At 35.8% G+C, this 22,040-nt stretch overlaps 1 protein-coding gene across 2 annotated transcripts in view; it reads left to right on the plus strand.

Annotated features, from left to right (window-relative positions):
• Nucleotides 1-22,040, plus strand: part of RASA2 (RAS p21 protein activator 2) — a 117,845-nt gene that overhangs the window by 68,937 nt on the left and 26,868 nt on the right. For both annotated transcript variants that reach the window (XM_045791896.2, XM_045791897.2), the window contains exons 8-17: nucleotides 800-876; nucleotides 1,878-1,979; nucleotides 10,980-11,136; nucleotides 11,458-11,606; nucleotides 13,205-13,319; nucleotides 13,824-13,898; nucleotides 14,590-14,713; nucleotides 17,042-17,148; nucleotides 21,145-21,228; nucleotides 21,829-21,906. In XM_045791896.2, the coding sequence (XP_045647852.1) occupies nucleotides 800-876; nucleotides 1,878-1,979; nucleotides 10,980-11,136; nucleotides 11,458-11,606; nucleotides 13,205-13,319; nucleotides 13,824-13,898; nucleotides 14,590-14,713; nucleotides 17,042-17,148; nucleotides 21,145-21,228; nucleotides 21,829-21,906 (1,068 nt within the window). The remainder of the gene's footprint in view (nucleotides 1-799; nucleotides 877-1,877; nucleotides 1,980-10,979; nucleotides 11,137-11,457; nucleotides 11,607-13,204; nucleotides 13,320-13,823; nucleotides 13,899-14,589; nucleotides 14,714-17,041; nucleotides 17,149-21,144; nucleotides 21,229-21,828; nucleotides 21,907-22,040) is intronic.

Here is a 22,040-nt window from a genome sequence, read left to right on the forward strand (position 1 = left end):
GGGTGATCTGTGAGGAAACCAGATTATACGGAGTTACTGTAGTGAGTGGGTGTGAGGAAGTGGCGGCTGTAAGGATGGATTACAGTTTTGAGATATTTGTCTGTGAAAGGAAGGAGATAGGAAGACCATAATTTAAGTGTAGAATTTTTCTTAGACTTGAGTGAAGTGAAAAAGCTGGTAAAGAAAGCTGTAATTAAAATAGATGGAATGCATACTGCGTGCTTACTGTATGTCATGCATGGGTGGACTAGCCTTGGAAAAGAGGAGGATCATCTCATCTCTTGTTCACAAGAAATGAGAAAACTCATGAAGTAGAAAGACCTGTGTGAGAATGGACATGTTCAGGTGGACAGTAGCTGAGGAATTCCTGCCAGTGGCCTTGACATTTTTGGTAAAAATATGAGAAAGAAGTGTAAGGTTAGAATTGATAATCTTGAGAGATGTGGGAAAGTCTTCAAACAGTTCTTAGCATGTGCGTCTTCACCAAAATAGAACACTTTTGCTCTGAGCCACTAACCGATTACATGTGAGTCAGTGAACCTAATGTTGCTGTAGATGGAGCTGATAAGGGAGGGCATGGAGGCAAGATAGCTTTTGATATTTTTATACTGCCTTATTCTTACCTCCCTACTACTTCCATAGCCGTTTTTATCTTTAGCTTTGGGGGAAACTATTGCCTAGGTTTTTTCCTCTGTTTATAATAAACACAACTGAACATTTTAGGGATGATAGTTTTTTAAGTTCATGTAGGAAAAAAATATTTAAAAATTTTTTGTAAACTAAAATATTTTGTTCACAGGTAACCAGATCCAGTAGTTACACAAGAAAGTCCCAGTTCCAGGTAGAAGAGGAGGACATTGAAAAGCTAGAAATTAGGTATTTGTCTTGGAGTTTTACAGAATTGCTTTTTTTGGTGCCAAAAGAAAATCCTAAGTCCAAAATAGAAAAAATCCTAAAAAAAAAAAAAAAATAGGTGAACCAAGCTTAATAGACTTCTCTTTAGCAAGTTGGTTGATGAAACTTAGAGGAATATGCATCTAATTTAAATTCATATTACCTTTTCAAAATCTGTTTTCTTTGCAGAAGTAGTCAAGGTGTATTTATTTAAAACAAAAGATGATTTAATTTTCACCTATTTTATTATATTTTTAATTTTCACAAATTTAATTGCTCTTTAAATTTCTGAATCATAGCATAATGGATGCAAAGAATATATAGAAAATTAATTATATATTAGCCAATTTAGAAATAATTCTTTTATTCTTCTTAACATATCTGCTGTCTAACAGAAATTTCAGTGAGGTAAGAAGTCTTGTAAGATAATTCAACAGGTGCATGTGTTTGAAGTTTGTTCTATTTAGGTCTTATATCTCTATGCTGTTTGGGAGGGGAAGGTTCTGTAAGTGCATGTACAGGTGTGGTGTTAACAGTGTGTTCATCTAAAGGGTGTATTAGTCACATGTTTGGAATGATCAGGTAATGTATTTTTCTAAATCACCTATCTTTACATATTAACTGGCTCTAATTGAGAAAGAAACTGTATAGACTTGTGTTGGTTTCTTTTCTCAAATTCAACAAAGTAACTCTAGTTCTTACTGCTTCGGGTTAATATAAAGCCTAGACTTTGAAATTAAGAAACTTAAGTGCTTTTTTTTAGACTATTTAAAGTAGTTACATTCTGTGCTTATAAATAAAAGCTACTGCAATATTTTGTTTTCTTAGTTTAGTTAGTGAGGTATATGACAATGCTAACATCTCTTACTTTTAAGCATGTAAAATTAATGATATAATACAATCAAAGTGATTTGAAGCTACCTGGTGGCGTGCATTCTCTTAAACATTGTTTGCAAAATATAAAGCCAGTTTTAAATTTTCAGGATCGACTTGTGGAACAATGGAAACCTGGTCCAAGATATTTTCCTGGGCGAGATAAAGGTTCCTGTGAATGTGTTAAGGAACGATTCCTCTCATCAAGCCTGGTAAGAAAAACCATTTTAGTGAACTCTACAGTAGGTCATCCCCTTTAATATACTGTACATGCAAATAAATGCTTACTATAAGCGTATTTTTAAATTTGAGGTGGAGGAGAAGGCTCCATAGCTCAGGGGTTAGAGCACTGGTCTTGTAAATTTGAGGTGGAATAAGCCAGAAGTCATTATAATCGATTTGGTTATTAATTTATTTTTGCAGAAATAGAAATACATTGATGGTTTTGTGACTTAACCTCTAATACTAAGATAGAAGAACTGAATCATCTAGGAATATTGTTCAGTTCAAAAACGAAATCTTAACTCTAAGGAGAAAATGAAAATCATTTAAAACATTACATAAGAGTTGCCCGAGTGAGAAGATGCTTGGTCACAGATCAGCATCTGCAGTACAGAAGCCTTATTAATGGTGATGGGAACTGTGGATGTTTGAAAACAGAGGGTTTATGGGAAGGAATCAACTGTTCATGGGATCTAACCAGTGATTTTCCTTTATCACACCCCACTGAATTGCACTATGAATGGCCCTGATGTTATTTTCTAAATGTCTGGGGTCAGGATGCCTGGGTGGCTCAGTTGGTTGAGTGTCCGGCTCATGATTTCAGTCTGGTCATGATTGCACGGTTGTGACATCAAGCCCCACATTGAGATCTGTGCTCAACTAGGAGTCTGCTTGAGATTCTCCTCCCACCCCCACTCATGAATGAATGAATGAATGAATGAGTGAATGAGTGAATGTGTGTGTGTCTAGGGTCCGGATGTTGAGCTGTTTCAGTAAATGACTTTCTTGAGGTGCTCTGGTGGCTCAGTCATGATTACAGTATCATCTTACCTTTTCATGTCTTTAACAGTGACATTAAACTGATGGTAGATAAAATGTAATGTTCATACATTAAACTGATGTTATTTTCCTTAGCAGAATTGATGTGAAACTATCATTTTTTTCTGTCTCGATCACTTACAAGCATGCTTATCCTTCCCCTTCCAGTAGGTTGCCCAGCAGCCCTCATGCTAGACTTGGGTTTCTGCTGAGCATAAAAAAACAGGCCTTTGTCATTTGCCTCTAAGGGCCACTATTTAGAACTCAGTTTCAGTGCCTGGAGGAGCAATTGGAACTGGGTGTTTAGATGTTTCTTACTGTGGGCATCAACCTCATTTGTCTTTAAAAGAGCCTGCCTCTCCAGTGGACCGTCAGCCATTCTTCATTTTGAACTCTGTTGTAGATGGATTCTTAGACTCTCAAAATTTTTATTATATTTTTACCTCTTACTAATACAGATCTAAGATTTATTGGTTTTTCTGGTGGCATTTTGTATAATTTCAATAATGTACCCACCTTTGGGGGGAGATTAAACTTACTTTGAAAAATGGCAAACATTTGAGGCGTCACACCCCCGCTTCATGTCTTCTTCCACTTTCTGTAAAGTAGCATATATTTTAAAATGAAAATCTCCTGGGGTGCCAGGGTGACTCAGTTGGTTAAATGTCTGCCTTTGGCTCAGGTCATGATCCCAGGGTCCTGGGATCAAGCCCCGCATCGAGCTCCCTGCTCAGTGGGGAGTCTGCTTCTCCCCCTCTCTCAACCTCTCCCCGCTGCTCGTGTTCTCTCTCTCTCTCTCAAAGAAATAAAATATTAAAAAAAGAAAAGAAAAAGAAAATCTCTGCACTCAGTTTGTTAAGTCTTTAAAATTGTATGGCACGCCACAGGTACAAAATAAAAAGTGAGTTGTTATGGCTCCCATGACCCTTCAAAGTGAACCTGAAATGCACCACCTGGCTTGTATTTTAAGTAAGACTGTTTCCAGACAGGCTCTCCAAATCTGGCAAAACTTTGTCCACCTTTGCAGGATGTAAGAACACTAACAAACAGAAATTAAGTTTATTCCTATAGATTTCTTTTTTGCCAGTATTATTTTAAAATATTTTAAAGCCAAAAGTGTAAATTCTAAAATTTATACAGCATGCAGGGTGGCTCAGTCGGTTAAGCATCTGCCTTCAGCTCAGGTCATGATCCCAGGGTTCTGGGATCAAGCCCCAGATTCTGGCTACCTGCTCAGCATGGAGTCCGCTTCTCCATCTCCCCCTCTCCCTGCTTGTTCTCTCTCTCCCTGTCTCTCACTGTCTCTATCTCTCTCTCTCAAATAAATAAATAAATATTTTTTAAAAATTTGTACAGCATGGAATAGAAACATCTCCTAATTCATTTATACTTCCATAGATACAAGGAAATATAGAAATCTGAATGCCATTTTCTTTTTAAGTCAGAAATTAAAGTCTTAGGCTCCTTTGTCATTTGTAGAGCTTTAGCATCCCCTTGTGGGATTGATGGTAACTGCATGAAAACTCATGAAAGGCTTTCTTTACCTTCAGAATTTCAGGCATATTCTTTCTAATCTTGGTAGTAAGAAAGAGAATAATTATCAGTAATGTAATCCTGCCGTTTGAAGAGTTTCAGTTTGCTTTCCTTTTTCACATAATTTCCAGTTAGTATTTGTCTGTTATAGTCTTCCCAAAAACAGATTTTAATGGTTCCAATTTAATTTTATCCTCAAATTACAACATAATCCAGTCCTTCCCCCATTCTTTTCTTGGCTTTTCACTTCCTTAGCAATGACTTACATTCTTTATTCTGAAACTTCTGTCAGATGTTAAGAGTAGCTTGTTAGTGTTGATAGTAACTCATTTTAACTTTAACCTTATAATGATAGAATTTTATGATTTTTTGAATTGGTAATATACTCACATGGTTCACAGTTCAAAAGGTAAAAATCTGTGTCTTGCCCCAGCCGCTCAGCTAATCATTTCCCCTCTTCTGAGGCAGTCACTGTTTTGAGTTTCTGGAAATATTTTATGGAATGTAGTCAAATATGTATATAGCCTTCTTTTCTCTTCTTTACAAATGGGCACATACTGTACCCTGACCTGTACCTTGCTTTTCTCACTTACCAGTGTAGTAGAACTTTAGTAAATATCTGTAGAACCTTGGCAGTGGTTAACAGTGTGGACTCTGGGGGTGTCTGGGTGGCTCAGTCATTAAGCATCTACCTTCGTCTCAGGTCATGATCCCAGGGTCCTGGGATCGAGCCCTGCATCAGGCTCCCTGCTCCGTGGGAAGCCTGCTTCTCCCTCTCCCACTCCCCCTGCTGGTGTTCCCTCTCTCACTGTGTCTCTCTGTGTCCAATAAATAAATAAATAAATCTTTAAATAAATAAATAAAGAGTGTGGACTCTGTAACCAAATTGCCTTGGTTCAAATCTTAACCTTGGGGCGCCTGGGTGGCACAGCGGTTGGGCGTCTGCCTTCGGCTCAGGGTGTGAACCCGGCGTTATGGGATCGAGCCCCACATCAGGCTCCTCTGCTATGAGCCTGCTTCTTCCTCTCCCATTCCCCCTGCTTGTGTTCCCTCTCTCGCTGGCTGTCTCTATCTCTGTCGAATAAATAAATAAAATCTTAAAAAAAAAAAAAAAACAAATCTTAACCTCTGCCATAACTACCTGTGTGACCTTGGACAAGTTACTCCACCTGCTTGGCTTTGCCTTTCTCTGGCTATAAAATGGGGACAGTACAAATAGTACCTGCCTCCCAGAGTTGTTAGAGGATAAATGCATTCATCCTCATAAATGAAACTAGCTGCAAGTGCTGTGACCATGGGTATAACTCATGCTCTCACCATTACAGTGACTGCTGTTGTCATCACCATTCCTCCAGAGCAGTACATACAGAATTTCTGCATCCTGTGTTGTCAACCAGTATTCCGTTGTTTGGAATGTTAGAAAGAGAACCTCAGAAGCAGTCTAGTTCAATCTCATTTCACCAGTCCCCATAATGTCAGTGTCTTAATGTGTGCAAAACCTTTGTGTGATTGTATGGATTGGTACAGTTTCCCCCCAAATGATCCAACAAGTAAAAATGGATATTAAGAAAATAGAGGGGCGCCTGGGTAGCTCAATCAGTTAAGCATCTGTCTTTGCCTCAGGTCATGATTCCAGGGTCTTGTGATCGAGTCCTTCTTTGGGCTCCTTGCTCAGTGATCTCTCTCCTTCCTCACTTGCAGCTTGTTTCATTTATGAAACAGTAGGGCCTGCTTCTCCCTCTGCCTGCCGCTCTCCCTGCTTGTTCTCTCTCTCTCTGACAAATAAAGTCTTTAAAAAAAAAAAAAGACAATAGATACAAACATGTTTTCATGTTATAATTTTCATGGTGAATGTAAGATTCAAATAGTAAATGAAACAAGTGGTTGGGGTTTTTCAATGTAAGCACTTTATACATATTTAAAACTAGATTAATGTTTTACTTGAAATGAGTTGGTTGTCTAGTTTGCTAATTTTTCCACCTATCTATAATCTCCTATCTTAAGTAAAAATCCATTGATAATGCTTATCTTTATGGAACCAGAAACAGCATTCAAGTATTAGTAGAGCTACCTCTGAACAGTTACTTCCCAGCTTCTGAACATTACTTCATTATGCTGGTTTTCAGCCTTATGAACAAATAATTGTAGTTTTTACTTGCCTGCCTTAATTTCAATTATACAGACCTTATGGTTAAAAATTTTCAAATGCTTGATTTTTTTTCTATTAAGGTGCTGTCAAAATGGCTGAATCTTGAGAGCATCAGGATTACTTTTACGCCTCTCCAATTGTGAATAAAAAAATACATGTAGAGCAACTGAATTCCACTTTCAGTTAATAATTCCTCTTAATTTCCTTTTTCTTACTCTTCAAACTGAAATGCTTTACTCAAAAAGTGAAGAAAATATATTTGATTTTTTTTTTTTTTTTTTTTTTTTGGTATCCTTCGAACCTTACGCATGGCCATGTATCCTCATTTAACAAATCTTGAGGGTTTTCTCTTTACCTCTGATTCATAAAGATTACTTAGTCCACAAGGGATCCTTCAAGGTTTAAATAGAGCCTTTTTAAACAATGTTATAAAATAACATATCACATTTATGTAGTTATGTTAATAAGTACATTTATCTATAGCTTATTTATATACTTAAGTGGTAACAGTTATATATAAATCTTACATAAATAACAACTGCACAGTGTTTACTGTGTACCAGGCGCCTTTGTAAGTGCTTATTACTTATATAACCTCCTTAGAGTTGTTGTAAGAATTAAATCAATTAGATACTATTATTACCCCTTATTTAGAGTAATAATAAGGTAAGGAAACAAGCTCAGAGAGATTGGGCAGTTTGCTCAAGGTCACACAGCTGAGATTTGGACCAAATATTCTGACTCCAAAGTTTATGCTCTTAACCAGTTATTATAATAAATTGTACATTGGCATAAATATATTTTTTAAAGATTTTGTTTACTTATTTGAGAGACAGCGAGAGCACAAGTCAGGGAAAGGGACAGAGAGAGAAGTAGACTCCCCCCTGAGCAGGGAGCCCAATGAAGGGCTCGATTCCAGGACCCTGGGATCATAGCCTGAGCTGAAGGCAGACACTTAACCAAATGAGCCACCCAGCTGCCCCATAAATATTTTTGAGTATGTCTAAAACTCAGAAATATTTGGGGTGCCTGGGTATCTCAGTCATTTCAGGGTACAACTTTTGATATTGGCTGAGGTCATGATCTCAGGGTCATGAGGTTGAGCCCCATGTCAGATTCTGTGCTCAGTGTAGAGTCTGCTTAAGATACTTTCTCTCTCTCCCATCCCTTTGCCCTTCCCCCCACTCGTGCACACGTGCTCTCATTCCCAAATAAATAAAAAATGTTTTTTAAAAACCCTCAGAAATGTTCTCTGTTTTAAGCTGAAATCAAAGATTTGAGTGGCCCCTTGCTTTATAAAATACTGCTTAAAAAAATTAAAGGGTCATGGGGGGGAGGTGGTGATTTGAGGGTATTTTGAAATTTTATGTTTTTTCAAGTAGACACAGATGAGATACTGTCCAAGAAGGATTTCTTACCTTTCCAAAGAAACCCAAGGAAACAAGCTTAAAAAATGAGGCAGGGTCATGATCCCAGGAGTGAGCCCTTCTGGGGTCCCTGGGCATTCTAAAGGAGTGCATATATAATAATTAGTGACTGGCATAACATTGCCCTAACCCCTCTGCACAGAACATGCCATGTGAGGATTATAGATCTGTTTTGCTGCTGTATTGTAGTTTTATGAGAGTAAGAGAGGCAAGGCATACTCCTTCCTCCAGTAATTTGGAGATAAGGGAAGTAAAGTTGCCTTCTGAGTAAAATTCCTATAGAACAAGCCAAAACAGAGTCTGTAAATCTGACTAGAATACGGGGACATTGGTTAAGATTTAAGATGGGTAAGTGCAATCTTAGGGAGGCAGAACCAATTTCTAACTATAATACAAGAATTTCTATTCCACCATATATGGAAAACACTAGTTAAAACAGAAGGGGACTATTAGAACAATATGAAAGGATCCCAAAGAGGCAAACATGGGTAGGTACTACCCATTTAATACAATCGAGGGGGAAGGAGATTCTGCTCTAGAAGCATTACTATTTCCTTGTCTTAGCGGAGAATTCTTAAGACTGCCTCGATCTCTGTGTTGTATCTCCGTACTCACCATAGTCCCTCTATAATATAGCTTTCCAAATAGCTTACCAGTAGGTAAAAAATGTACTAATCAAATAGATTAAAAGGTTGTATTAACAGGTAAAAAAAAAAAGTGTATTAGTTGCAGTGACAAATATAGATGAAGCACCCTGGGAAACAGTGGTAATTGTTGAAGCCGAGTGGTAAGTGCATGGGGGAGGTGGTGAGTTGAGGGTATTCATTATTAATATAACCACTCTTCACCCTATTTTTGTGAATGAACATTTGCTTGCATAATAAAATGTATTGGTCACAAAAAAAGTGCAGGTATTTTTACCGCTTGACTGTTGTATTTCTTTTCATAAACTTAGAAATTGGCTTTCTACTTTAAATATACCGGTCTCTATGCTCAGTCATTGCAGTTCAGGTTTACTTTTAGATAAAACTAGGTATCTGAATTTGCAAGCCTGCAAAACATGTACTAGGTTGTGGAACTTGACTAAAGTAATGTCCTTTTCAGGATGTTTGGTGATCAGCCAGCTAGACTTTTCCTTAGAGGTACTTCTGGGTCACCTTTGCTAATAGGCTTATCATGCAATTTTTTCCTCAGGTAAATCTTTAAAACATTATTTCTCAAATCAGAGAATAGAAATTCTGAAGGCTGGTGTTTCAAGATAGAGATTCCTCTTTCGTAGATAGTGATATAATTTCTATATAATTTCTTCTTTAATTGTATCTTTCTCGAAACTAATAAATACTCTATTAAACCCTCCCTAACTTCTGTTTTTAAACAAGTTAGTGTAATGGGGAGGCCATAGGTGATAAATACCAAAAGTAAATATCAAAACTAATGACACTACTTTGTAAAAAGTATTCCAGGTAGTAAGTAAAGGAGGAATGATAGAATTCTAAAACTATCATTTTGGGACACCTGGGTGACTCAGTCAGTTGACTGTCTGCCTTCGGCTCAGGTCATGATCCCAGGGTCCTGGAATCAACTCCCACGTTGGGCTCCTTGCTCAGCAAAGAGCCTGCTTCTCCTTCTGCCTGCTGCTCCCCCTGCTTGTGCTCTCTGTCTCTGACAAAAATAAATAAATAAAATCTTTAAAAAAATAAAACTATCGTTTTATACTCTGTAACTGTTAATGACTGTAGGCGGTGCTCATCAGTGTCTGCTAATATCACAAAAAGAGAAACAGACATTAGTGCCTCTTTGTGGAACTACACAACACTATCAGCGAAATGTTCTTGCCAGCATATCAAATCTGAATCTAACCAAGCCTCTAGATCTAACTGCCAATATACAGGAAGTACAGAGAGGACAAAAAATATGTTACGTGACGTTATGGAGATAGAGATAGATTTATCATAATCCCAAATGTGGAAAATTCTATTCTAACTACCTGATTTCTTACGGGGTAGAGGGAATCTATAGGTTAAAAGAAACTTAAGTATCAACCAGTTACAATATGTAGACCTTGGATATGAACAAACTGTAGAAAAGTATTCATGATAAAGTTTGGGAGAGCTTGAACACGGACTGGATAATGATTTTTAAAAATTGTATGTAGTTATATATTGAAATATTTATAGATGAAATTATAAGACGCCTGGAAATTGCTTTAAAATAATGCAGGAATGGGCTGGGAGGAGTGAGGAGAGGTATGGCTGAAACAATAGCCTTGAATTGATGATTACTAAAGCTAGGTGATAGGTGCCTGGGGGTTCAATAGATACACTGTTCTTTTTACTTTTGTATGTGTTGTTAAATTTCTAAGATAAAAAGTCTTTAAAAATAACTATTAGATTTCTGATTTTGGTCCTACAAACTCCTCTTGATTTCTAAACATTTTTCTTGGAAAATTTTAAAGCTGTCTTTATTTGTACATATATATTTTTTGCCTTCTACTTACTTAAAAAAAATTCATGTAAATCTGATTTCTGCAAATAAAAATATTTTCAGTGTAGTTACACTGTTTCTCCTTTAATAGTATAAAAATCTGTTTATAAACCTTCAATCACTAACTTTTTAAAAAATAAGTTCAGATTTTTATATATATAAGATTTACTTTAAAACAAGATCACTTATGCCGTCTTGTGATATGTCTTATCTATTTCAGCTAAATGTATCTTTCTTAAATTTAGTTAGTGAGATGTTATTTTTGATTATACACTGGATTTTAAATCTTTCATTTTTTATTACCTTTGCCTAAATCTGCAAGCTAATTAAACTCTCATTCAACCCCTTTGAGCTCTTAATTTTTGTATGACCTGTACATTTTGTTTCCCAGATAAAAATCTATTTATAGCTTTCTAGTTTGATATACAGCAGATGTTAAGCCTCTGAAGATTGATAGTTGGCTCCTTACAAAGTGTCCTAACCTTAAATACTAAGTTGACTTTTTTGGTTTGGTTTTCTTTTATAGCTTAGCTGTTTATTTACCTCATCTCATGAAGTTGATTGTATTTTTACTTTAGGTACTTGCTACAACCAAGAGACAATGGAAACAAGTCATCTAAAACCGATGATCTGGGGTCTCTTCGATTAAATATATGTTATACAGAAGACTATGTGCTTCCTTCGGAGTACTATGGTCCTTTGAAAACTTTGCTGCTAAAATCTCCAGATGTTCAGGTACTTTAAAAATCTTAAGGGTATGACTTAATAGGAAATGGCTAAAATTAATTCTGTAAGTGATATGGAAAAGATTTCAGAGTATCAAGTTTTATTAAAGTAGTCAATATATAGATATTTAATTTATCTGAACCATAGTACTGTGATTCCAGTACGTGCTTGAAATTTCATCTCTGAGAAAAGTTTTAAAAAATTAAATATTATTCTGTACAACAGTAGTAGTGAATAAATATGCTTGAACTACTTATAAAGGCTAGTGATTGAACATGTGATCATGTTTGCTTGATTTTTGTGCTTGTTTTCTGCCTTTCTGTATTCTAGCCGATATCTGCCTCAGCTGCTTACATTTTGGGTGAAATTTGTCGAGATAAAAATGATGCTGTTTTGCCCCTTGTACGACTGCTGCTGCACCATGATAAACTTGTTCCTTTTGCCACTGCAGTGGCTGAATTAGACTTGAAGGATACACAGTAAGAGTTACATTCAAGTGTTAATTATGTGTGTTGAAATTGGACTTTAGTTTGCCAGATTGTTTTGTAATTTTACTTCTTTTTTATTGACCAGCCTCACTGGATAGGAATCTGAAAAGAAGTGCTTAGCAAGAAATAAAGGGCCGTTCTTTAAGTTAGCAAACAGTATCCACCAATAACAACATTAACAGTTAATGAAGGATTTTTTTATTCAGTGTTGAAATTTCTTGTTACTAATCTTTGCTGCTTCTTGTAATGATTCATGTGTCACAAATAAAATACCAGGTCAGAACTTGGGTGGTTTTTTTTTTTCTTACCCATTATGTATCACCCCTATATACATATGTGTGACATTATGGAAAGCAGTCAGGTGGCTTCCCAGTCCTATCATAGCACCGTCTCATACACACACACACACACACACACACACACACACACACTCCACTTTTATAGTTCATTGTTATGGTTTGCTTTTTTAAAAAAACTTATATTCTTATTATTTTTGGTAAGTAGTTTCGGTAAGTTTGAAAAGCCTAATAGCAGCAGGCTTTTTTTAAAATTTAAGTTCAGTTAATTAACATATAATTTATTATTAGTTTCAGAGGTAGAGGTCAGCAATCATCAGTCTTATATAGTACCCAGTCTTATTACATCATGTGTCCTCCTTAATGTCCATCACCCAGTTTCCCCATTCCCCTCACTCCTCCCCTCTGGCAACCCTCAGTTTGTTTCCTGTGATTGAGAGTCTCTTATAAGATTTGTCTCTCTCTCTGATTTTGCCTTGTTTTATTTTTTCCTCTCTTCCCCTATGATCCTCTGTTGTGTTTCTTAAATTCTACATATGAGTGGGATCATAATAATTGTCTGTTATTTTGCTTAGCATAATACCATTTAGTTCCATCCATGTCATTGCAAATGGCAAGGTTTCATTCTTTTTGGTGCCTGAGTAGTATTCCTGTGTGTGTGTGTGTGTGTGTGTGTGTGTGTGTGTGTGTGTGTGTATACACGTACACTACATCTTCTTTATCCATTGGTCTGTCGGTGGACATCTGGGCTCTTCCCATATTTTGGCTACTGTGGACATTGCTGCTATAAACATTGGGATGCATGTGTCCCTTCTTTTCACTACATCTGTATCTTTGGGGTAAATACCCAGTAGTGCAATTGCTGGGTCATAAGGTAGCTCTATTTTTAACTTTTTGAAGAACCTCTATACTGTTTTCCAGAGTGGCTGCACCAGCTTACATTCCCACCAACAATGTAGGAGGGTTCCCCTTTCTCTGTATCCTCACCAACATCTGTCGTTTCCTGACTTGTTAATTTGAGCCATTCTGACTGGTGTGAGGTGGTATCTCATTGTGGTTTTGATTTGTATTTCCCTGATGCCAAGTGATGTTGAGCATTTTTTCATGTGTCTGTTGGTCATTTGTATGCCTTCTTTGGGGAATGTCTGTTCATGTCTTGACAGCAAGCTTTTTAAATGGATGATAAAAATTACTAAAATTGTATATATAGCCAATGTCATATATCTCATGTTATTGATTTCACAGCATTTGTTTACTGCTCTTGGTTTCACCTTATTTCTGTTTGTATTTCAGAGATGCAAACACAATTTTTAGAGGAAATTCCTTGGCTACCCGATGTCTGGATGAGATGATGAAAATAGTGGGAGGGCACTACCTGAAAGTCACATTAAAACCTATTCTAGATGAGGTATGGGCTATACCTCTGGTAATGGAAGTCTGTGTGGCCTTATGATATAGCCTCTCTTTCATCAAGTGACCTAGTGACAGGGATGACACATGTATTACTGAAAGAATAAGGCTGAATCCTTCAGAAGTACCTTTCCATCAGTGGATTTTTACTTGAAGGGCACATTGAGTATAATCTGCATAATTATTTTTTTTGTTACTGTATTTCTTTCTTTTTTCCTTTCTTTCTTTTTTTCCTTTCTTTCTTTCTTTCTTTCTTTCTTTTTTTTTTTTTTTTTGGTGGTTGTTGTTACTGGATTTCAGTTTTAGCTAGAGTTTCAAATATATGAGAAATGAATTTTGACAGTTCTTTTGCAGCATTGTATATGTTATCTCTGGATGGGGGTTAAAACTTTGTTACAGTTTTAATTTTTAAAATTGTATTATCAGAGAAACGGTAGTTATTTTTCATTTTGCCAAATTATTTAGAAAACAGCATTAAATGGAAAATTAATCTATCTTCCAGATATGTGAATCCTCAAAATCCTGTGAAATCGATCCTATTAAATTGAAAGAGGGAGATAATGTAGAAAATAATAAGGTAAGTCCTTGTTATCTTTACAACTGCCTTAAAATGGGCCTTCTCCCAAACATAATCTTCCATAATGCTGTATGGAAGGATGTAGTGCTTTTTATTCTTTACTTAATGCCTATACTATTAGCAGCATTTCCTGTATCTAGTTTTAAGAATGTTTATTTCCTCATGGGGTTTCACTTTATTTTTGTTCTTATCTCTCTTTGGTTCTAGTAACAATAGTGGAATAAGGCTGTATCTAGTTGCAGCCTCCATTCTAGCCATTCCTTTGGGGTCAGACTGACCAGGCTAGGTGGCACAATGACTTGGTCAACCAACATTTTAGTTGTCTCTGGGAAAACAATGATTACGTTAGAGTCGCAGGTTTTCATTGCACTAAATAAAATTGTCACAATGTCCGTGTGCCTGCATGTCTGAGTTATTTCCCTGATTGCCCTTTGGATCGTTTTATTCTCTGTTGCTTCTTGGGAAGTTTATTCCATACATTCACCAGTTATATTTAGCCAGTCTCAATTGAATTTGCTAAATGAGGTCAGGATATAAATTGTCCTTTGAGCGAGTTGGGAGAAGGGAAGCAGAGCTTTAGTATACTAGATTGTAACTGCCTAATTTCATTTTCACTGCATTGTTTTCCATAAAGGCTATGGAAAATGTGTAAAAGTTAAAATCCTGATGTTTACTTTGTTGAATCCTACAGGAGAATCTGCGCTACTATGTAGACAAGTTATTCAGTACAATTGTAAAATCAAGTATGAGCTGCCCCACTGTAATGTGTGATACCTTTTATTCTCTAAGGCAAATGGCTACTCAAAGATTTCCTAGTAAGTGCCTTGTTTTACTAAAACATACTATTTCTTTTTCTGTATTTGATTTTTTTTTAATAGGATTACTGTGGATTTTGGCTTACGTGAAATGTTTAAGGTTTACAGTCTTCTTTGCAAAATAATTGTAGTTTTTTATGAAACATCTGGTTTAATTTCCTTACAGTCTAAAAACATATATTGTTTATTTCAATATAATGACAACTTATTACGAAGAGCAAATCAAAAATCACCGTTATTTTTAAGAAAGGCAAACATTTAGAACTGTAACATAAGTAAAAGTTTATATTAGGTACTTAGGCGATTGTTAAATGTAATAAACAAAAACAACCTTTGTTATTTGTACCTTTTTCACTTCGTGCATTTAAAGAATGAGAATTTTTAGTTTAATACAGCTGCCTAGATTTGACAGTTTGAGAATGCTAAGGTTTTGGTGGTGGGACATTTTTACAGAAATGGTTTGAGACATTAGAAGCATCTGTGTTGCAATAGACAGAATTTTGAGGCACATGTATCAGTCAGTACATGCTTTAATTTTGTAAGAATAGCTATGTCAAGGCTTTGTTTAGAAACACATCATAAAAATAAGAGTTGCTATCTCTGTCAATATTTGCAAATATTCTAATTATATGCATCTCTGATAAGTAAATAAACTTGCTATAGCTGTCTTACCAGATCTGCCTATTGTAATGGAGGAAGGGGAAGGAGGTAAGGTGGCTCCTTAAATAAATTATTAGTCTTACCCCGCTGTGTGAGACTGTAAGTGTATTTCTGTAACCATCCGAAGAAATTTTGCTATTTTATCTTGTTCTTTCAAGTGTGTGCGTGTGTGTGTGCGTGTGTGCGTGGTGTGTACATTTATCTGCCCCTCCACTAAATTTACCCAATGCCAAAGTTGTAGGGCTTAGTTGTCTCACTAACATGTATAAATTCAGACCTAGATGCCTTTGCTAATTCTACTAAAGACATAAACAACCAACTTTAAATAAGTATACTAAATCTAGGCTTTACAGCACAAGAAAGGGAGCAGAGATGTTAACATATGGCGAGATGAACTGCTCACTGAAATTATATTTTTAAATAGTGAGTTAAATCATGACAAGCACATGGAGTATTTAGTGAGTGAACAAACGAGGTGCTAGCCTGCATTACCTCCTGCTCCTCCTCTTATGCTCACACCACCACATGAGGTATAGGTACTGCTCCCCTTAGGTAAATAATGGAACTGAGGTTTAGAAATGTTACATAACTTGCTCAAGGTCCAAGACATGGCCAGCAGACAAGGAGGGTCTCCAGCCTGGGTTTGGCCTGTTCCAAAGCATATTGCCAGTCATTATACTCTGTACTACCCAGTGATCTTGGCCTTAAAAAATATGTTTAATTCTGTTTATAGAAATGATCTAAAATACATTTTATGGCTTTTTATAAATATAAATGTTTCTGCTTTTTTTGTTGGCTTAAATATTAATTTCTGTATCCTCAGTAGACTACAGTAGTGATAGTTTTGTTGTCATAAAATATTTTCATATTTTCTCATTTGTTTTTCTGATACTCTGGGAAGATGAGTGGAGAGTAGGGAAGAGACAGCGAGTGGGCAGCAAGTATTATTGGAGAACTACAAATTAAATGACTTGCCCATGACTACCTGTTGAGTGACTTATAAGAGTTAAAACTCAAACCAAATCCAGACTGTTTTTTCCCCTCACTATCTGCTTCTCTGTCATCTGACTGTTCTCTTAAGTATTGACTCCAGTTTGAACAAAAGCAGGTGAATGACGAAAACCACAAGTTGTCTTCAGTTCATCTTCATTTTTATATGGAATATTGATCACTTTTTTAAAGGAAAGATTCCTTCCAGTTGTTTTTATTGCATTGTCTTTGATATTATGAAGACTTTTGAGGGGAAAATTGAAACAGTATTCTAAAACTGAAAATAACCTATCTTGAAGGATTCAGTCTTAAAGGATTCAGTATTACCACTAGGTAGTGCTAGATACTACTTTTATTTTTGTTGCAATTTCAGGAGTCTCCTTGCAGATGAGGAAAGAGGTCTTTTTTTCCAAATTAAAATATTTCTGAAAACCTGGTAGCTTTGCCTTTCGTTTTTTAAATTTTTTTATTATTCCTTTCAGATTTTTTTAGTCATAGGATTTTTTCCTATAATTTAGTCATAATCATTACTGTCATTTCATCAACTCAGTTCCCATAGACAAATTATATTGATATCCTATTTAGTTTACATGTTTTTTCAATATTTTTTTATTTTGTCATCTTTGTTTTTTAATTCAGTGTTTTTGTGCATGACATTTCACCATTTTTTTCCTGCAGATGACCCTCATGTTCAGTATTCTGCAGTGAGCAGCTTTGTATTTCTTCGTTTCTTTGCTGTAGCCGTAGTATCACCTCATACTTTTCATTTGCGACCTCATCATCCAGTAAGTGTTGTTCTTCTCAAAGCTTTATTCCATTTTTATTAATTTTTATTAAGATTTTAAAAGGATAAAATAACAAGCCAGTTTCACTTGGCTGTTTTCTTATAACTGGTACTTATTACTGGGCGTTTTCCTTGGCCATTTCAGTCTTTCAGAGAAGGCTGAGAATTCCAGTTTTTGTTGCTATTAAAAGATACTGCACAAGAGTAATAAAATGTTGATAGTTGTTGAAGCTTGATGATAGGTACAAAGAGGATCCATTATATATACCGTCCACTATTGTGTGTGTTTGTAAATTTCCCTAATACTAGGGTTGTTTTTGTTTTTGTTTCTTCATGAGTTACAGGTTTAGTTTAATCTCGAAGGTATTTTTAAATCTCACAGAAATTTGAAGAGGCTCATTTCTGAAAGGTTCAGAAACTTTGGAACATAATTGGTTGGTATCTCCACATTTTTTACTTTTTATTCACCTGATACTATAAATATATGAGATTTAAAACTTTTAAGATGTTCTGAAGTCCTATTAAATTATTATATCTGAATCTATACTGCATAGATATACATGTTTCTTAACATTTTAAAACTCCTTATTTTTGCTCTTTTGTTTCCTTCTCATATGGAGTGTTTTTGCTGATTCTTTAACCTTTTATGTTCCACATAGTTTATAATCTTATCTAATGGCTTTTGTTGCTAATTGGTTAACACATAATAATAATAATAATAGCCAACATATTTTTAGGGCTTTCTAGTAGGCCTTGTTCTAAGTACTTTATGTGTTTTAACTTACTTGGTCGTCTCTGTGAGGTCAATTTCTATTATCATCCCCATTTGCAGATAAGAATATCACAATTCAGCAATTTCTCCACGGTCACACAACTGATCAAATATTAGTTGATCTCACTCCGTTTGAACTGGTTAAACTGGAATGCTGTCTCCTTCAGTCTTCCCAATCTTTGAGCTCACCCCTGTTCTTTCCTGCCTCTTAGGCAGTAAGGTGTTCGAACACCTGTAATGTTTCTATCACTGTGCTCAGTGCTAGAGATACAGTGATGAGGAAGACACGCTCTGCCCTTTCGAGACTTACAGAGGGTAAAGAAGACACATGGGTTTTGGAGTTAAACTGGGCTTTGAAGGCCACTCCTCTTCACAGCTGCGTGACATTGCCCACTCATTTTACTTTGAGAACTGAATAGAACCATGCTACTGTTGAAGCAACACACCCTTTCTTGCCAAAGGACAAACAGTCTGTGAATAGCTGCAGCAGAGAGTGGGCCAGTGTCCTTTTGATCACAGGACTGTCCTTTCTTATGGCTATGTTAGTGAAGCTGTGCAGAATTCTGGGTCTGAGAAACCTTAGTAGCAGCATTCTGGATATAAACAGAACTCCTACCTCTGAGCTTGTGACCCTGCATTGTATTCAGACTTGGATTTGCATATTTCTATAACAGATGTTGCAATAAAGTCCTTCTAGCCACAAACTTTGTATTTTAGGTCACTTTTCCGATCGGTATGCTAGGAGCACTGGTCCATACTGTGTCATATAACTTTATTGTTTGCTTTTAAGTGTAAACTTATCCCCTCTTTTTAAGAACTTTTCATTCTAATTGAGAAAATAGGACAAATATGTAAGATACATCACCTAAAACTAGTACCTGATTTTTACCAAGTTAAGGCATACTATGGAAATTGAGAGCAAGGAGTAATCCCAGGAACTGGGAGTGATGGGATTGTCAAAATGAGTATTGAAAGTTAGAGTGGTTTGGGAGGAGAACCATTTAACGGTTGTTGGATTTACATTTAGAAGTTCTTTGCATTTTGAGAAACCAGTTTTAGTAGAGTAGCAGAAAATCAGATTGCAGAAGATCCTTTCAAGACTCAGCCAAGGCAGACTTCTCTAACCCTCTAGTCTGGGTTAAGTTCCTGTCTTATGTATACCTGTAGCATCCTGTGGCTGTCTCTGTCTTGACATTTGTCATACTGTTTTATAACCATCTATTTACAGTCTCTGAATGTGGACTGTCAGTACCTAAGAGTAAAAGTGGGATCTTTTTTAAGTTTCTGTATCCCAAGTACATACACACTTTCTAGGACAGGTAGATACTCAGTGAATGTTTGGTAAGTGAAAGATAGTAGCTCAGAGAGGGAGCTGGTCAAATGATGAGTCTTCTCCAAAATGGGAAAATCTACATGTGGTTTAAACGAGGAGAAGAGTGCTCGCTTCGGCAGCACATACACTAAACGAGGAGAAGAAACCAACAGAAAGGGAAAAATTGAAGAGAGAAGAGGGCTTCCTAATAATCAGATCAGTATCCTGGAGGATTCAGATTATCTTGAGAAGAAAAGTGATGGGTCTAAACCTTAGGAAAAGAGTAATTCCTCCTTTGAGATAAGGTGAACCGTGTGAAGTTGTTTTGTGTTTTGTAAATCAAAAGGAGTCAGATAATAGTAATTTCAAATGGTTCACCCTAATGTAAGGAAAAAAGGATAAGATACGTTGTTTTGAGGTAAGAGATTCAACATTGCAGTTGAATTTAATAAATGTTATAAGGCATCTACTAGGTGCCTGTGCCAGGCTCTGTGCTGGGTATCAGATGTCTGAGGTACTGGACATCCATAAAAAATTATGATGGCAGGTGGTAGCAGGGGAAAAATTTAGAACAGCTTGTATATAGAGTACACCAGGGAATCAGTCGTAGCTAAATGATATGATTGTCACACAGTAGTGAGGGCCATGTGGATATAAACAAATATGTGATGTGCAGAAATTGTGTAATATATGCTTTGTTCTTTTTTTTTTAGTTCAGGGAAATCATAACCTAAAACAGTGATTTTTAAAACCAAATTTGAACAGGGACGTCTTGGTGAGATTCAGTTCAAATCCAGTTTATTAACCATTGTTAAGAATCTTAGGTTCTTCAAAGGCAGAGAGTTGTAGGGACCTTCTATACATATGGTGGAATCCTGAATGTTCTAGCAAAAATATTTCTGAATAACCTAATTAAGGTGTGTAACTATTTCATAAATATATCATAATGACTATATCCAGATATTCCTTTTTTTCCAGATTGCCTTACAACCTGATCGTGTCTTCTTCACATTCACTGTCATTTTCAATGTGGGAATACTAAAATATTAAGGAATGTAACCAAAAACTAAAGCAATTTCTGTATCTAAATTTTCTTAAGTCTGTATTTTGGTGGAAGATATTGTTTATTTGAATCTCCAAAATAAAGAAATTCTACATGTGATAGGAGAATTGGTTATATAGATATATGGATGGGTGGAAACTCATTGGGTTATGTACATTTAAAATCTGTTCATTTCACTGTATGTAAATTATACCTCAATTAAAAAAGGGGGGGGGAGGGAGCAAGGACTTATCGGGGGAACTGTTTAATCCATCTTATTTATATTGAGTTTTTTCTGGTAGACAGGCCTGAAAAATACCTTGGATAATAGACCCAAATAGTTACCTTCTGCTAAGATCCTACATGAACCGGGTAACTTCTCATTTCTTAAGCTTAGTTAGGTCTTTGCTTCCATGATGAAAACAATTGATTATACAGGCTCTATCAGTTATTAAATAGGCTTAGAGGTGGGTTGAGTACAGAAAATTTGGAAATTGCCATTTTTGGTTACAAGGTAGGAAAAATAGATGTGATTGACATTTCAGAAGTGAATACAGTTTGTTAGGTAGTCCAAGCTGTCATACTGTACAAAACAACATATATGGTATTAATTGAAGTATGACTTTCAGAAGTAACACATTGTTGAATACAATTACTTTAGGAGGAATTATAAATGACATCTGGCTTCTTTAGTCTCTTAATTCCTTAGGTGAGTTGTGCCCATTGTAAACTAGGGTTTAACAACACAGGTGGTTTGAATGAATATTTTTGTATTAAAGCAGTGTAGCCTGTTCACTGTATTCTACGTCTTACACAAATTCTATTTCTTAAAAACTTAACAGGAGTTTTGTGTCTTTTTTACATTCTTTAGGATCCACAGACAATTAGAACATTAACCCTCATCTCAAAAACCATTCAAACTTTGGGAAGCTGGGGGAGTCTGTCCAAAAGCAAGGTAAGTCTTTATATCTTTTGCTTTGTATTCACACTTCTAAATGTTGTTATACCTTATGATCCCTTCTCTCTCACTCCCTTCCAAATTAAAAACAAAGCAAAACCAAAAATATGCATATACAGATGCAGTAGCCATCTTTTAGATAGCCGTTGTGTCTTAGTCACCTGTTAACGAAGTTTTATTTAAACTAATACATCTAATTAAAGACTTCTTCAAAAAATGTTGTCAGTCTTCTAAATTTTTTTGTTTCGGAAAACACAGTTACTTTTCATTTCAAAATGTAATTTACATTAACATGTAATGGAATTGTTATTTTTAAGTGAATTAATAAACATTTAAATTTGTAAAAAAAAAAATAAAGTAAAATAATAGGTCTAAGAGGAGAGAGTCTAGTGAACAGATGCAAGAACCTTCTATGAATCTGTTTGTGCCGTAATCATCTAACAGCTGTTGAAAGAAATCCCACTCCAAACCCTATAACTCTCTTGAAATACATGATTGAGTCCTTTAAGGCCTTAATCCTCAGCTTAGAAATGCAGTTCATTATATTCTTAGTTCTCTATTTAACATACATAAATTCTGTGTGGTTTTTTTTCCTAGTCAAGTTTCAAAGAGACATTCATGTGTGAATTTTTCAAAATGTTTCAAGAAGAAGGATATATTATAGCAGTTAAAAAGGTATGATTGTTTTACTCTGGAAATATTAACATTTCTTATCATATAGCACTGGAGAAATGTTAGCATTTCATGTTATTCCTATAAGTCAACCCCCCGTTTAAGAAAATAATGTTTAAACTGTGAAGAACCTGTCT

This window comes from Ursus americanus, chromosome 20, assembly GCF_024610735.1.
Source record: "Ursus americanus isolate L20-20 chromosome 20, mUrsAme1.1.p, whole genome shotgun sequence".
Taxonomy (NCBI): Eukaryota; Metazoa; Chordata; class Mammalia; order Carnivora; family Ursidae; genus Ursus; species Ursus americanus.